General features: G+C 36.3%; 1 protein-coding gene across 5 annotated transcripts in view; it reads left to right on the top strand.

The window, feature by feature from the left end:
- ewg (erect wing) overlaps positions 1–14436 on the top strand; it is a 19151-nt gene extending 4715 nt beyond the window's left edge. For 3 of the 5 annotated variants that reach the window (XM_053765494.1, XM_053765511.1, XM_053765485.1), the window contains exons 5-14: positions 456–629; positions 2069–2231; positions 2777–2889; positions 3180–3296; positions 4644–4772; positions 5345–5467; positions 6303–6441; positions 7678–7793; positions 11409–11546; positions 12185–14436. In XM_053765494.1, the coding sequence (XP_053621469.1) occupies positions 456–629; positions 2069–2231; positions 2777–2889; positions 3180–3296; positions 4644–4772; positions 5345–5467; positions 6303–6441; positions 7678–7793; positions 11409–11546; positions 12185–12229 (1257 nt within the window). In that variant the 3' untranslated portion in view covers positions 12230–14436. The remainder of the gene's footprint in view (positions 1–455; positions 630–2068; positions 2232–2776; positions 2890–3179; positions 3297–4643; positions 4773–5344; positions 5468–6302; positions 6442–7677; positions 7794–11408; positions 11547–12184) is intronic. The other 2 variants (XM_053765503.1, XM_053765519.1) reach the window with 2 other exon arrangements.

Genomic DNA, 14436 nt, shown 5'->3' with positions numbered 1-14436 from the left:
ATAATAAAAATACCTTTTATTTAAGCATAATAATTACCCGCAATTATTGCCCGCAGCTCCTAATGATAAGTGTAATATATTTTTGTTTGGTTTTACTAACACTAATGTAAGTTAATGTTGTTATAATATAACTAGTTATAATGTTACTAACATCATATGGACTGTCTGAAATAAATATTTTGTGAATTGAATTGAATACCTATTTCAAATTGCAACAAGTTTGGCCCAGCAACTGACAGACATTCGCATTTATAATTTTTAATTGCATCATTGCATCAACTCCCGTCTGTATATAATTTGTTGACATTGTTGTTATCCCTTTCGTGTACCCTTATCTACCCTCTTCGCGTCTCTGAACTAGCTGATAAATCAACAACACTGGTGTTCTGTTCTCAAGTCATCATTCATCGGAACATATCAGTCAAAAATGTAAACACGAACTTTCCCCTTAACAGCAAACCATAGAAGAATTCGCGACCCGCGTCGGCCAACAAGCCGTAGTGCTGGTGGCCACTCCGGGCAAACCCAACACTTCATACAGGGTGTTCGGAGCCAAACCTTTGGAGGATGTCGTTCGAAACCTCCGCTGCATGATCATGGAGGAGCTGGAGAATGCGCTGGCGCAACAGGTAAGCAGGCTTCGGAGTTTGGCGGTTGGCAACGTACGTGGGAATATAGAGACAGAAATGTATTTGCAAAAATCACACACGTCTTATAAATTACAATATATTATTATATTCAATACAAAAAGACAATGTGTGAAGGTGCAATAAACAAGTGACAAGTTTTTGGGTCATCACTGAAGTTTCATAGACATTTAAAACAAATTATTTCTCGATCCCTGATGCCGCTTGCAATCCGCTTTTAAAAAAGTCAAATAGTAAATAATAATAGAGGTTATGTACGCTAGAATAGGAAAGAACAAAATTTCAGATTGATTATATCTACATTGTGTGGTTTTCGTCCGATTGACCGTAGCTTACTGACATTATGAACACTTTAGATACCTCTTGCAAAATCTATGGAATGGATTAGTTTTATCAAAATTAATCTTTACCTATGTGAAATACCTTAAATTTAAAAAGATGATTATACAAATAAATGTGTAGAATTGTGATGTTTTTGTGACATTAAAATGAAACCACATGTGTTTTATTATTAATGTTTTATAGATCGGCTAGCGGTTGGTCGCTGGTTTGACCCTGTAACTATAATTATTCCAAATTTCATCAAAATGGGTCTAGCGGTTCAGCCGCGAAAGCGTGACAGACTTTCGCGTTTATAATATTAGTATGGATATTATAAGCCATATATTGTCTTGCACATGTGGTTTCACAGTTTATCCATATCCCTGAAAATGTTTCCTTTAATCCATTCCACTTCCATTGCACACACCAGAAAATTAAATTTCTCGTGGTATGGAAAGCAGACCCTGGGCCCCTAACCTTAACAGAACCCTGAAAAACATTCAGATGAGTGAAAGAGAGTTGTATTATTTTATCTCTGATATTTTCCACTCCTCGTATAATATTATTATTTTCCTCTTTCACTCGTGTCTTATGAGTTGCTTTCACGTTATTTCCAACCAATACTCGGTACTTGCGATAACTATCACAAGAGAGTGGATGATTAACTAATCACCCACTCTCTTGTCCTTCCACGCTATTTTTTTAAACCCCAACCTTCAAATTTTCGGTGTTTCCTCACTATCATCCCCCCAATACTCGTTGCTTGAAAATAAATCACCTCCTCCCTGATCCGTCCACTCTTTAACCCCCCTTTTTCGCGTTTTGGCGCAAAATGTCCTTTCTCATAATGCCCTTTTGTGTTTTTGATGATAATTTAGAAAAGCAACTGATTGAAACAGTTTTATTTATTAAAAGAACATTTTGAGAAAAGGAAATTTTGCGCCAAGATGCTCTCTCTTTTTCGGTGGTTCCTCGCTGTCATCCCCCCAATACACGTGGCTTGTGAGAGTAAATCACCCACTCCTAAACCCGTATCCTTTCTGTGCTTCCTCGCTATCATCCCCCAATACTCGTGGCGTGTGAGAGTAATAATGAGTCAGTTCGGGCTGGGCGGCGTGGCACAGGCGCCGCCGCCGCCGCAGGACGACCCGTCGCTGTTCGAGCTGCCGCCGCTCATCATCGACGGCATCCCCACGCCCGTCGAGAAGATGACGCAGGCGCAGCTCCGCGCCTTCATACCGCTCATGCTCAAGTATTCCATGGGTGAGTTTGTTGAGATAAATTGATGATTGCGGCATTTGTAGATTCGATGAAGGGGAGGGTCCGGCTCAATTGCTCCATTGCATTGACGTCTGTTTTTATCCGTCGACAGAGATCTAAATGAGATGAGTAAATGAGACAAAATAATAGTTAATATTATTCTTATTCATTCGTTTAGGTGAAAGAGTTGGAAGCGTTATGCAGATGAGTTTTAGGACCAGGTTTGTTAAGGATGAAAAAGCTATTGTTGAGTATAAATTAATTTATCTAATACTAGTGTCCCACCCCGGCGTAAAGACATAATAAATTATATACCTAAAACTTCCTAAGGAATCACTATCAATTGGTGAAAACCGTATGAAAATCCGTGCAGTAGTTTTGAGTTTATCGCGAACAGACAGCCAGACGCGGCAGAGGACTTTGTTTTATATTATTGTGAGGACATGGAAGGAAGACGAGTATTTTGCGTCAATTTTCGGTATAACATTTCTGTTACTAAGAAATTAATATGAAGACATTATTTGTAAGGTTTTAATTTGAACATGTAGTGCGCGGCAAGCCGGGCTGGGGCCGCGAGTCCACGCGGCCGCCGTGGTGGCCCAAGGACCTGCCCTGGGCCAACGTGCGCATGGACGCCCGATCCGAGGACGAGAAACAGAAGGTAACCTATAATGCTCCAGGCTCCTAGTGTAACAGTTGTTTCTAGGCAGCGGTGATCACTTACCATTAGGTGAAATTAAAAGTCATTAATGTCGACTGACTGACATATAATATGACGATAATAAGACTTTATTATGAATAATATACATCACTAATATTGTATAGCTGATCGATGATTACGCTCTATATAATCAAGCTATCTTGAGCTTAACAATCAACACGTGAATAAAAATGAAATGGTTCCTAGTAAAGCATCTGTTCAAACATTTAACATATGTGAACATTGATCAGATGTCTTGGACGCACGCGCTGAGGCAGATCGTGATCAACTGCTACAAGTACCACGGGCGGGAGGACCTGCTGCCCGCCTTCACTGAGGACGATGACAAACCGCCGCAGACCGTCAGTGTATGTTCCATTTATTGTTCACTTTGTCTATTGCCTGGTTACTTATCATTCCAAATGTGGAAAGTCTATCTAGAGTGGAATAGATATTCCAAAGAAGATTGGCAGATACCTATAGGTTGGTGGTACCGTCTAAAGACGAAGTATGCGACAATGAAAATATTACTAATTTGTTTGTCTTAAAATATGTATTAAAAATGTTAATCATACCATATCTCCACAATTTATCAGTAAAAAGTTAAATGCATTTGAAGTTAATATGGGCCATAGTGTAGAAAGATAACAAAACGCATAAAAATCGTTACAAATGGAGATATATATAACGTTAAAAACGTCAATAGTCTCTGAATAACATCTAACAGTAAATGTCACTGTCAATTTAAATGATAGACAACATCTTTTTTTTGTTTTCGTGAATAGAAATATTTATGAAAGGATCATAATCTGCTAGTAACAGATATGCGTTTTGTTTCAATAATTTAATAAAAAATAAAAGTTCATTTTTATTTATTTCCATAAGTTGTAAAAAACCTTGAATGTATGCAAAAAAGTACATTATATGGAGTATAAAATATAAAAAACAACACCCTACATCTTGTATCATTAAAATCTTCTTTCATTAAAATCGGCCCAGCAGGTTTACACAACCTAAGAAATAAAATAAATAAATAAATAAGCAGTTTAGCCGTGCAAGCGTGACAGAAGTTATTGACATAAATCTTCCTTAGGAATCGCATTATGTATTAAATAACCCGCATCAAAATCCATTGCGTAGTTTTAAAGATCTAAGCATATATATATATATATATATATATATATATATATATATATATATATATATATATATATATATATGCGGAAAGCGACTTTGTTTTATATTATGTAGTGAAGTATGGATTGGATACTTTACTTGCAGCTTCGAAAGTCTACTTGCATGTCTGGTTTGATATAACTTATAAAAGGAATAAACGTATTTGACCCGGTGAAGGCGTATTGTTGATAAATTTGACTAGAGTATTTTTATAAGATATTATATTGAAGCATGTTAAACCAATTCAAAATGGCGGGAAACTGGTATCTAAATCATTTTTCTAATTAATTTGGAAAGCTATATTTTGATCATCGGGTCAAATATTAAGTCAACTTGGACAGTACATATAAGCATTTAATTCATAATGAACTTATTTATTGAAGATATTATACATCTATATGAAACAGATATATTGATTAACACATGTTATTACTAACCCATCTCAATTATTCCCCCAATGCCACCTCGGAATGCTGCCTGGATACGGTAACTAACACACACACACACACACACACACACAACACGATACAATGATATAGTTAGCGGCGTGCATGCCGACGGTGAGCGGCACCAGCTCCAACTCGTCCTCGAGCTCCGGCCGCGGACAGCAAGCGGTGCTCACCTCACAGCAAGTGTGCATCGACCAGATGACGCTGCAGGACGTCGATGTACGATGTTGTTTTGTTTACAACTGTTGAATGATCGTTGCAAGGTGGTTGACCTTGGGAATCGTAGTCCTTTCGATAGTTATCAGCATATAGCTGATGGTTAGCGGCACCAGCTCCAACTCGTCCTCGAGCGCGGGCCGCGGGCAACAAGCTGTGCTCACCTCACCATCACCATATTATGTTATTCAGTTTACAAACTGCTGAAACTATGTTCAATAGAGTCGTTGTATTGTTGATTTGTGTTTTCACTATTGGTTGACCTTGAAAATCAGTGCTATCGATAAATTTAACATGATTTAATTTGATTTATCGATAGTATGGATTGTTTCGGGCACTATCGATAGTCTCTTTCTTTCATCTCCGAATGGTTTTCGGGTGCTGTGATCTCGCGAAGCTCGTGGTCATCATAAAAAAAAACTTTGAAATTTTGATTCGGCTGTGTCAAACCTGCATGTGAATGCTATTGTTACCTGATAGATACATAGGTGTCACTTAATCGCATCTTACGACATCCACGAGAGGATATGGAAATTAGATTTCAAATTAATAAAAATATTTTTATTACTGTGTAGATGTCGCAATACGCGCCAGCAGTACTCCAGACCATCACGAACCCAGACGGAACAGTGTCCCTCATACAAGTGGACCCCAACAACCCGATCATCACTCTCCCAGACGGCACTACAGCTCAAGTGGTGAGATATATGTATATTCTTCTATATAAATAAATATGAACAAAGTCATAGATTATTTATTTGCAAAAACATGACTTTACATTATTTACAATGGGGTGTTAAAAGAAAACTTAATCCTACATGTTTCACAATGCTATATGCAAATTACACATATTGAGCTATCCCCAGAGTCGAGATTTTTGTTATGGCCTACTAACTCAACGTTTGTTAACATAATATAGATAAAATCTAAGATCAATCTGAATAATATCATTTTCCACCTTTACCTGACTGGGGATGGAAAGTCCAGATGACAGTCGGGTTATAGAGGTCGTCGTATAATCACGATTCATTTTATAATTCCTGATAATTATAAGAAAGAGAATCACGTGTGTACCTGACACACGAGAAGAAGAAACAAAAATTCAAATATGTATGTGCTAGTGCACTGGGATTTTTTAGAGCATACTCATTTAATACTAGCTTTTGGCCGCGGCATCGCCCGCGTGAATTTGTCTGCCAAACGGAACATACTCGATTTTCATACAAACTTTCACCTGTCATTTGGGGGTCGATTTTCGGAAAAAAGTAGCCTATACTTGAACAACATGCATACCAAATTTCATCAAAATCGGCAAAGACAGACAGACTCGCATTTGTAATATTAGTGTGGATCATCATAATCATATCGAGTGTATTGCTAACACTAGTGTCAGATTTCATTCAAGTCGTCTAAAGGCATCTGACATGACTTTACGACTACTTACCTCCATCTAGTGGCAGGTAGTCGCATACACACTAGTGCACTAAACTGTCAACCTGTCAGTATATAATATTAGTATGGAATTTCTATCAGATTCACAGCGGCGAAGGTGGCACAAGCGTCGTGTCCGGCTTGGACGGCGAGGGCGCGGTGGCAGTCGACCTCAACGCCGTGGCAGAGGCCACGCTCAATCACGACGGACAGATCATACTCACTGGCGAAGACGGACACGGTGAGTTCCCGTGCGAAAATGGGAATACTTATTCCATTTCATGTCACGTCGATTGAAGTTCTCTTAGACCCCACGTTTTGCTCCGTTGTTTCGGAAATCGGTCGAATAGTTTCGATCATTCGAAAACACATTCTCAAAGTTGGAACATATCTTCAGGAAATACTATTGATAGAGACATTGTTTCACGTCGAATAACACCACTTTTTGTATTCAAAGTTTTAAAAAGACATTTTGTAATATCAATGTAGAATCTACACTGTAGATGGTGCAAATAATTTATTCAGAAATTAAACCATAACAGGTACTTTTCCACATCATATTATAAATCCTATCTACGTATTATTGTAAATGCGAAAGTACGTTTTATGTTTGTTGCCTCTTCTGATCTATTTATTCGACCAATCTTCTTGAAATTTTACATACTCATAGTTTGAAGTATGGAGAAGGACATAGGGCACTTTTGATCCGTGAAAAAAAAACTGCTGCCGTGGGCAGCAGTTTTTTTTTTAGCCGCGAGACCTAGTGAAATAATGTTTACCAAAGCGACACTAGTGAACTATGTGTTCATATTCATTTATTTCATAACAATAGGTACTCGTATTCGTATCGTATTTCTCATGACTGAGGATTTCTCATGAGTGACCACGAGGTCATTACATGGAATGAAACACACGTAACAACTTTCTTGGCATTATTAATGGAGTGATTTGCCATTGCCTTCTCAATTTCAGACAAAAGTTAATAATCAACAAGTTTGCAGGTTTCCTCACGATGTTTTCCTTCACGATGGTCGATGAAACTGTACATGAGTCAGATTGGCATACAAACTCATGTGGCACGAGTGGCACTCATGAGGCTTCAGACCTGGGACCTTTCGATCCACGACCTTTCGTCTTAACCATTACACCACCACCGCTTCAAATAAAAATAAATTAAATTTAAATAATAATAATAATATAATAAATATATTAAAACAAATCACACAGATTGAGCTAGCCCCAAAGTAAGTTCGAGACTTGTGTTATGGGATACTAACTCAACGATACTATATTTTATAACAAATACATATATAGATAAACATCCAAGACCCGGGCCAATCAGGAAAAGATCATTTTCCATCATGACCCGACCGGGGATCGAACCCGGGACCTCTCGGTTCAGTGGCAAGAACCTTACCACTGCGCCATCGACGTCGTCAAAATAAAAAATAATATCCAACCCGTGGCCGTGTCGCAGGTTACCCGGTGTCGGTGTCGGGGGTGATCACGGTGCCGGTGTCGGCGTCGGTGTACCAGTCCATGGTGGCCAGCATGCAGCAGCAGGACGGCGTCTGCGTGGCGCCGCTGGTGCAGGTGCGCTGTCGCCGCGCGAGGCACTCTCGTCTCTGATACCATATGTGGCGGATCTGTTTCTCTCTTTGTTCTTCGATGTTTGATTTTGATACGATACAATATGCGTGATTCTCGGAGCGTTTGGTTACAATCCGTCAATTTTCTTGAGGAAGGATACATTTCCAAAATAAATTAGTAAATAACTGTTACATGACATAATATTATGTGCTGACACCCACTGTAGGCTCCCCTGTGCTGTGGGTGGCAGGCTCCTCAGTAGACATTTACAAAGTTATTTACTGTGATATAAAGACACATTATATGATTCGCATTTAACTTGAATGATTTCACTTAAAATAAACTCTTTGAGTAACTAAGTTTCGTCAAGTGTACAGGGCAAAGTGTGGTTTTACAATTCATTTCTCACTGTCGAATCGAAGTGACACGCAGCACCAATCACATTGCGGTATGGTTGTCGTTACGTCACAATAGTATTGCTATTAGTTGGCTGCGTCTCGCTGCGAATTGACTCGATGGTGTAGCGAATAGCAAAGTCGCACTACGAACAGAAATATCCGACACAAGCTTTACTACAAAAGCAAAATTTACTACAAAAGTATCCGCAACACGCTTCGTAATTTTATACATAATTGTAATCGTCTTTCTTTGCTGATTCCGAATATGTATAAAACTTATATTCGAAGAATAGTCAGATACTTTTTTAACTTTATTTACTGGTATGATGCTTCAAAAGTACAATGGGAGGTGATTTAGGAAATATAAATAACTGACGTTCTAGTTCCCTAAGGATCTCCGTCTATTTGAGGCGAAGGTCAAGCAGGCTATTTAGGAAATTTAGATTTGTGGCGTTCTGGCTCTCTGACTATACGCGGTGGTTTCTTAAACACTTAACTTAGTTAGCCAAGTTTTCACAGTAGGTTGGGATCACAAAATAGAGCAGATCTCCAAAAAAAGCTATATCAGAAATAGTAAATTATTTTGTTCTCACAAATTGACCGTTCAGCTAGACCGGACGGAACTGGTATGGAATAGTCGAAAAATTGTCTATTTATATAACAGTTACATATATAATATTTCCTGAACGCGATGAGATTAGACTTTGACTTCGCTTTAAGTACTAATAAAGATCAAAGAAAAATAATCCTTAAGAACTACTGCTTGACATAAGACCCTAGTTACTACAAAGCCGTTTGAACATCGCCGACATTATTAAAAATACTTAATTTACACAAGTGTGATACTCTTGTAAACTATACGTTACTTATAATATTTTGATAAAAGCAGCTCCAAAGATTATTATTGTTTAGAGTTTGTGCCATCTAAAAGCGAGTCGGTAGTTCCAGTTTGGTTTTTGATTTTTTTTTACATTATCTATTTATACATGTATAAAACTTTTATTTGTATAGAATGTCTCCTCCATTAGAATTAGTGAGGGAAACTGTCGTACCAAATGGGATTTTAATATTTTTTTTTATTTTAAAAAGATAATTACTTAATTGGAATTGCCAAATTTTGGATTTTAGTGGTTTTTTGTAAAACATTGGGTTTTAAAACATTTCATTGCGGAGCAAGTAATGCGGATGACGCCAGTGCAACGGTTGTGATATTTTGTATTATAAATTATTACCACGATCTCCTAGTGCTCACAACGCAAGTATCTTCTTATTAAGAAAATATTCTTTAATTAGACCTATATATCTCTCTCCTTGTTTTATCTCATTCTTTTAATGTCAATACAGAAAGGTCTGTATTGACATTAAAAGAATGAGACAAAACAAACAATTATTCCAAGCCTAATCAGATTTTTTTTTAATAAGAGGATTAGAGTATATTTAGCTTATATATAGATATAGTTTATTTACAATTTTCGTGTTGCCAGGCTCGGCTGCCGATAAACGCTGTATTGATTTTATAATAGTAGAAACATTTTGGACCAGTTTTTCAACAAATTAGATACGTTACTGTGATTTATAATTAAACATCACACAAGATATGATAAATTGGTCCAAGTCGCTTGCTAGATCGCCAAAATGCATGCTGTTGCCATATTATTTGTGAAATTGTGTATATTTCACTGCACTTAGAAGTTTTATTATGCACATTGTTTTGTTGATATATTATATTTTAATTGTGATGTTACAGATGCTTGAAAATATTTTTTTACTATGATTAAGATGTATTGTATAAGAGTTCCTAGATACCAAAAGTATTTTTTTAAGATTATTGCATAATATTTTCAATTTGACCAAAGAAATACTTGTCATGCATGTTGTTAAAAAAATATACTTATTTTTTTTATTTAATTAAGTAAACAGATGATTGCCAGTACACTGAAAATATTATGAATGCTACCCTGTTCTCTCTAGTTTGCGACCAATTGGGTAATCTTAGAAATTTTCCAAGAAAACACGTGGTAGGTATTGAGATAAAAGTCTCAATAATGGGAATATTTTCACGAATTTTAAACGCGTGGTTTTGAAACTTACTGCATGCATAATTGTGTACAAATACAGCAATAAATTTAGTTTTTGTTATTAAAATATTAATTTTAAGTAGAGAAAACGTTGTGTTCATTGGATGTGAAAATATAATTGATGCATATTATTTTTACTGAAGTACATAATGTTGTTTTTATTTGGAAAATATGCATTTGTTATTATGTTTCAGAGTTTATCCTGTTTTGTTTGTCAGTTGCATTAAAGATGCGGATGTGTATACCTGTTTATTTGTGTTTTATTTTTGTAGTTTTTTTTTTTTTATGGAAGTTCATACAATGTTTTCATTCGTGAACATTCTATGTGCTTCCATCTTGTGTGTAGATATAGTTTATGCGTTTCAGTGTGCTACGTTTACCTGCATGAGGTGTGTATTATTTCGCTTGTATTTTCATTTCTTGTGCTTTCATTTCGTTTTAGGCTTTTCAGTCTTAAATCCGTTGACACACAAAAATCCTTAGTCAAAAATCCGTTGACACACAAAAATCCTTTGACACACAAAAATCACATTGATTGAAAAGTCGGTAAAACTTATTTACCTAATATTTCAATATTCACCTGTTATTCTTGTCAGTTATAGTCACCTGCTCGACATTCTGATTAAATTTATTTTATTTTGATATCTTTTCTTATGAGACAGGTTAGGTAATCGTATAATGATCAAAGTCATTCAAGTCAAAATTGTTTCGTCATAACGGGAGATTGTTCATGTGAAAACGTGAATATGGATAAAAGATTATACAATGGTCAGTTTATATAGTAGTTTTAGAGAAATCTGTGTACCAAAGTTGTCTATCAGTACCATGATAGGACAGATATATTACTTGTTGACAGTTCACTAATATGTATGTAACTACTTGCCACTAGACGTCTAGACTTTAGGCGATTATGCCAGATGCCTTTAGGCGACTTAAATAAAAAGTTCTTATGGAGTGTTATTGCTAATATAACTCCAATATTTAGTCGCGCTCCGTCATTATCATCGACAGACAACGCAGAAATTGAACGTCAATGGACGTCAGTGTCAAAACCTTTCGAAAACAACGGAGCGCGACTGAATAATGGGGCATTGCTCTGAGAAGACTTGTTACTGATAGTTTTAAAAGTCTTGTATGTGCAGGTTGAACAAAACGGTGAGACGTTGGAGGCGATTTCGATGGGCGGGGGGGTGGCGCAGGTGATGCTGCAGGGAGGGGGGGAGGCGCAGGTGCTGCAAGTGCTCAGCTTGAAGGACGCCAATGCGCTTACCAAGGCTATGGTTAGTATTGAAGTGTTTCTATTCGCTCGGGTAAAAACATAATTTATTATACACTTACCTTCCTCAGGAATCAAACAATCTATTAGTGAAAATCTCATGAAAATCTGCATCAACAAACAGGCTTAAAATATTACATATGTTCTTTAAACAATTACGTTCCCTCAGGCTAGAACGTAAACTTCATAAAACGACAACTTCCTAAAACGTCTATTACAAAATAGACCATTTCTGAAAATGAGGACTTACTAACCTTGCTAAACCACATTGTAGTGTGTAGTGTTTATTTCCAATAAGTGTATTATTAAAATCAAATCATTTATTCAGAAATTAGGCCTTCACGGGTGTACTTTTTCACGTCATATTCTAAATTAAATTATATTTACCAAAGCTACAAACTACTAGAATTTCGGAACAATAATTTTCGTAAGGTTGCCGACATCCCTAGTTGTAAGACCATTGCATTTTATGTATGGGCTTGGCTCCCCTCAATTTAGGGATAAAAATTGCTTCGAATATCCTATGCGTTATTCCAAATTTCATAATAATCCGTACAACAGATTTTGGCGTGAAAACATACATTAATCCTCACAATGTTTTGCATTATAATATTAGTATAAAGTATGATTTGTCGTTTGCAGCAACAAGTAAAGGCGGAGCGAGACGCAGTTGTAGCGGACTCCTAGCTGCTAACCCTCGTGGCGGGCGCGGAGCCCGACTGCGGAGAGCTGCTGGTCGAACGAGCATAGACAATGCGGACCGCAGACCATATACAAAACATAGAATAGGGAAAATGTCCACTGAAGCTAGACTGTTTGGTTCGAGTCAGTAATCTGTAATCAGTTATTGTTTATGCTATGTCTGCACCGAACCAACGAAGGCCTACAAATAAAAAAATAGTATTTTTTATAGAATTCTGTGAAATCATAGTGGGAAGTGTAAACGTTAAATGTCTTGGTGTAGACTTAGCATTATAATAGTTAAGGGTTTATTAACACTTTCGCGGTCGTTCGAAGAGACACAAAAGAAGTTTAATTGTTAAACTGCTATAGCAGTTGTGCGTCCGTGGAAATGTTAAAAAAATAGCATGTTGTCAAATATTCCACCATATTTTAGCTTTTTGGTCAGATAATGCCTTGCGGGGTCACAAATTTCTCGTAGATGTAAGTTGTTTGGTTGAATGAACGCGTGAATACTAGGTCAATTTAGATTTTGTATGTATGATACAAAAATGGCTCTACAGACTTTTTCATAAAAATATACGATATGTACATATGTAGAAGCGGGTACTTTAAGTTTTGTATTCATAACTGATGAAGTTACTGACTCGAATAAAAAAATAATTAGCATAATTTATTTATTTGACAAAGATTTGGTTTGCAAATTTATTTATGAAATTTAATTTATTTATTTACAAATCTATAAGGGAACAGATTTGTGCAATATTTTTACAATGACCATAATTTATTTTACGTTGTTCTAGTCTTGTACATATTATAACTTCACGATTGGACACGGCACTAATGAAGTATTTATTACGATTATAAATTATACATTCCTTAATTTTATTTATTTTTAGTTGTTGAGATTGTTGTGTTTGTTTACTTAATTTATTTCAAGCATTGTTGTTTTCGTTTGCGTCCACTCTAGTCAGATCCGCAAACTATTCTAGTCGTACACATAGAAAAGATTTGTCAAATCATATTAACGCATACTTAAGACTGGTCTAGAGCCACTATATAATGTGTATGCTTTTATTGTATTAAGTGTATGGAATTGTAATGCCGGCTATAGATTATCATGAAACAGTTCGCCAGAAATTTTGTAGAAATAAACGCAAACGCATTATGCAGTAGGTCTGCACCGGCCTTTAATATAAAACTTTTGTAATATATTTAGATGAATTATTAAATGTAATTAATAGTCCATTGTATTTGTACATTCTAATGAGATGAGAATATAATTACGTCGAGCGCAGGGTTATACAGTGTGAACTATGAAATTGTATCAATGTCTAAAAATATGCGTACTTACCTAGATGTAACTTCAAATAGTTGTGTAATTGTTTAATTGAAATCTACGATGTGTGCACGATATGGGATGACACCTTAGCCATAGACTAAATTTATAGTCTGTTACTGGAAGGCTCTAAAAGATAATTTTATCCAGTCAACAAGCGACCCTGCATGGATCTCTACGGCGCGGTTATAGAGGCGAGTTTGCAATGATTTTGGGTAGCTTGATGTGCTTTCATCATAAATGAATAGCAAAAACTAACGCTGAAGTCATTTATTCGAGTCGCCTAAAGGCATCAGACATGACTTACGACTCTGCCGCGCCATCTAGTGACAATTCGAAATCGCATACACACTCAACGTCAACTCAGAGTAGGTTTATTACATTTTAACTCCAAATCTGTCATTTATCGCATTTGCCGCTTTTTCGCGGGCCCCAGAATTGACTACAAATTTTTTCATGTCTGCGTGCAATGATCTCACGTTATCGTGTGCAAATAATACGTCTAGCTCGATTAATATCTGTCCCATTGGCATTTTTAAATTAAACATTCGCGTTAAACGTTAGGATTAAATTAATTCGTTAACTTAGTCGGGACTAGTCAATAAGGTAGAGGTCATAGAAGAGTACAAAGTGCGAAGAGAGGCAGTTTAAAAAAATAACTATTTCAGAAAAAGACAAAAGGTATTTATTTGATTGTTTAAATATTTGTTTTCCTATTTATTTTTTTCCTTTTATTACCAAAGATTTATTGTGTTTTTGTCATTTTCTAAGTATAAAAAGGTGTAAGCACAATTTTGTTGTAAGTACAATGATTTGTAATTGTAAATAATGTATGACTGTGTGAATATTGCAATCATTAAAGTATTTACGTAAA

This window comes from Plodia interpunctella, chromosome 2 (genome assembly GCF_027563975.2).
Source record: "Plodia interpunctella isolate USDA-ARS_2022_Savannah chromosome 2, ilPloInte3.2, whole genome shotgun sequence".
NCBI lineage: Eukaryota > Metazoa > Arthropoda > Insecta > Lepidoptera > Pyralidae > Plodia > Plodia interpunctella.
Note: the sequence above shows the minus strand (reverse complement) of the source record. Positions and strands in the feature narration are given on the sequence as shown.